This window comes from Octodon degus, unplaced genomic scaffold (genome assembly GCF_000260255.1).
Source record: "Octodon degus isolate 3935 unplaced genomic scaffold, OctDeg1.0 scaffold00178, whole genome shotgun sequence".
Taxonomy (NCBI): Eukaryota; Metazoa; Chordata; class Mammalia; order Rodentia; family Octodontidae; genus Octodon; species Octodon degus.
The window spans coordinates 2,818,050-2,820,717 of NW_004524754.1; the positions used below are offsets into that span (position 1 = coordinate 2,818,050).

Consider the following 2,668-nt stretch of genomic DNA (forward strand, 5'->3'; position numbering starts at 1 on the left):
AAAAAAAAAGAAATCCTGAGCCCTTAAAAGCTTGGCAGTCATCATAATGAAATAATAAACATATTTTATAGGTGTAATTATGGGGCATTTCTACTTGGAATGGTAATTCTGGTAACAGTAAAAAGAAACAGAATGGAGAGTAGCACACTTGCTAATCTCATACCATGGAAAATTATAAAGAGTATTTGTTGTAGTTTGACTGACATCCATGCGCACATTTGGCTGAAAATTAGAAAGGAACATAGGAAAATGAAAGCATTTGGATGTTTTAGGTGGTAGAGATGGGATACTTATTCCCATTAATTTTATAATAACATGTCGTACAATAAAAACATTTTATTTCATTGCTTATGCAAATATTATACAATTTACAATTGCCTTTAAAAGTAATGATCTGAAAAGTGGTAAAGATATGTTTGTTCACTATATTATGTTTCATAGGCTCATTTCTTGAGTTCAACAGGTAGAAGTTATATATCTGAAAACTACAGGTAGTCCAGTTGGAATTAGCATATAATTGCCTCAAACTCTTTGCCACATGGGTGGTCAGCACTATCGGCACCATAGATCTGCCTGTATTTTTTATTTGCACAAATTCTGTTAAAACTCCAATGTGTTTTGCTTCTGTTTTTAGGAAATGACAATACCCTGGTGCTTAAGAAGAGCAGAACTTGTGTTCAAGTGTGTCAAAGGTAAGCATGGCCTTATATTTAACAATTGCCACCATATTTCTTCCTCAATATTAATAGCAGAATAACCCAGAAGGAAGAATATAAAGGTTATCTGCCATCTGGTGCCTCAGCTAGTTAATTGGATATTTATCACAGACTGAGCTTCTTATCCCCAGTCATAAAATAAGCCTTCAGCCTCCTGAAAGGCCAGGGCGTGTGGATGTTACTTATACTTGGCCGTGATTCTAATTGCTTTCTGTTGTTTTTTATTTTCTTAGAAAATAGAAAATGGAGACATATATTCAACTAACATTTAATGACCTGTTCTAACTTCATTGTCTGAAGACCAACTAGAAATTGAGAGATCATAAGTATAAGAATATTAATAAAACTCTGTGAAAATTTTGGCCTGGAAAGTTAGGACTTGTAAGCATTCATGTGTCCATTAGGCTTAGCTTTTTCCTACAGGCAAGTGGCTACCTCAAAGTCAAGACATGAGGCCCCACGACAAATACCGCTTCCCTCAGAAGCAGCTAGGCTACCCAAGTCCAAGACTCATCCTGCAGCAAAAGTGTTGTTCTGTTTTAGGTTTCATGATGGAAATGGCGTCGTGGGATGGAGGAATTTCTAGGACAGTGCAATTCCTGGTACCACAGGTGTGTTGTCTGAATAGATGTTGCCCCAGTGTAATCTCTTAGAATATTCCTCTCAGCAACCCTAAACATCTAAGTGTCATATAAAGTATCAGTGGCTTATTTTGTACAAGGAGAAGTATTTAAATTCTGTAAAAGTGCTTACTATATTGTGAGACATGTCAGTGTCCTCCACTCAAGGGATCTTTTATTTAACCCCCAAACAAATAACTCATATTCCTGTTGTTTCTATATTTATGTTATAGAGGTAATGAGGTGTTCATAAGAAGGGCATTTACAGAAAATGATTCTGTATTCTGTATAGAATTTGTCAGAATTGGTGGTATTTATTGCACACTAATGCTCTCTGGGCGTTTCCTAGCAGTCAGACTGATTGGCAGAAACAGTGTAAATGGTCAGAAAAAATGAGCCAGAAAATAAGCCAGTCCATTAGCCGCAGAGCCAAATTAGTTGTGAAAGAATTTTCACATATTGTAGCCCATATCTAGAATGAGATCCATATTTTAAAATCATTGTAAAATTTAGAAAGTTGAATGATTTAACAATTTTTTTTTTAACCTCTTACAGAGTATTTCTGAAGAAATGTTTTATCAACTTAGTAACATGCTTCCCCAGATCTTCCGTGTGTCTTCAACACTCACTCTGACATCCAAGCATTGAGGATCGTGAAGCTCTCCGGGAACCTGAGCTATGCTGGGTGCTGTCAAGCAGGAGATATCCAGAAAGAGAATCTGCAACCTAAGCCACAAACCAAATCATGCTGTGTGCCTGTTAAGCATCCCAGAAATTTGTACGCTGAGCAGACGAGGAGTGATCTGCCGCAGGGGGGCGCCTACTCTGCTGCTCTTTCTGAGCGTCTCCCTTTCCTCTGTGTCCTATCCATGAAAGTTAGTGAACTAAAACATGCCATGAGCCCTCATGGACACTTGCTGCAGGACACTGCTCACTGCCTTCCACCAAACTGTCCAAAAGGCTTGAGTCACAGATCAGGTGCAGCCCTTTCATGAACATACAGATAATAAACTCTTCCGCTGTCTTTGCAAATGTGGATTTCTTAGGAAAATTTTTTTTTTGTAGAAATAAATAAATGACATAAATGTTATTTGAAATTCTCATGCCTCAAATCCTTGCTTTTCATCTACTTTCTAAGCTTGTTACGTTAAAGTCAGGAAAGGCTTTGAATTCTTTTCCTCTGTCTCATCTTCCCTCTGTGGCCTTGCCCTGGTCTATTAATAACACCCCCTGGACTGGGAAATAGTGTGCTTTTTCGTCAGCCCAATGTAAAGCTGACAGTGTTGTGGCAATCCCACAATTAGGATCATTTTCATTTCTCTGCCTTCTTTC

The 2,668-nt window shown here is 37.9% G+C and overlaps 1 protein-coding gene across 4 annotated transcripts in view; it reads left to right on the plus strand.

Annotated features, from left to right (window-relative positions):
• Positions 1–2,436, plus strand: part of CUNH12orf4 (chromosome unknown C12orf4 homolog) — a 50,721-nt gene extending 48,285 nt beyond the window's left edge. For all 4 annotated transcript variants that reach the window (XM_004643569.3, XM_023703758.1, XM_023703759.1 and 1 more), the window contains 3 exons: positions 635–692; positions 1,260–1,327; positions 1,892–2,436. In XM_004643569.3, the coding sequence (XP_004643626.1) occupies positions 635–692; positions 1,260–1,327; positions 1,892–1,984 (219 nt within the window). In that variant the 3' untranslated portion in view covers positions 1,985–2,436. The remainder of the gene's footprint in view (positions 1–634; positions 693–1,259; positions 1,328–1,891) is intronic.
• The last annotated feature ends 232 nt before the right edge of the window (positions 2,437–2,668 follow it).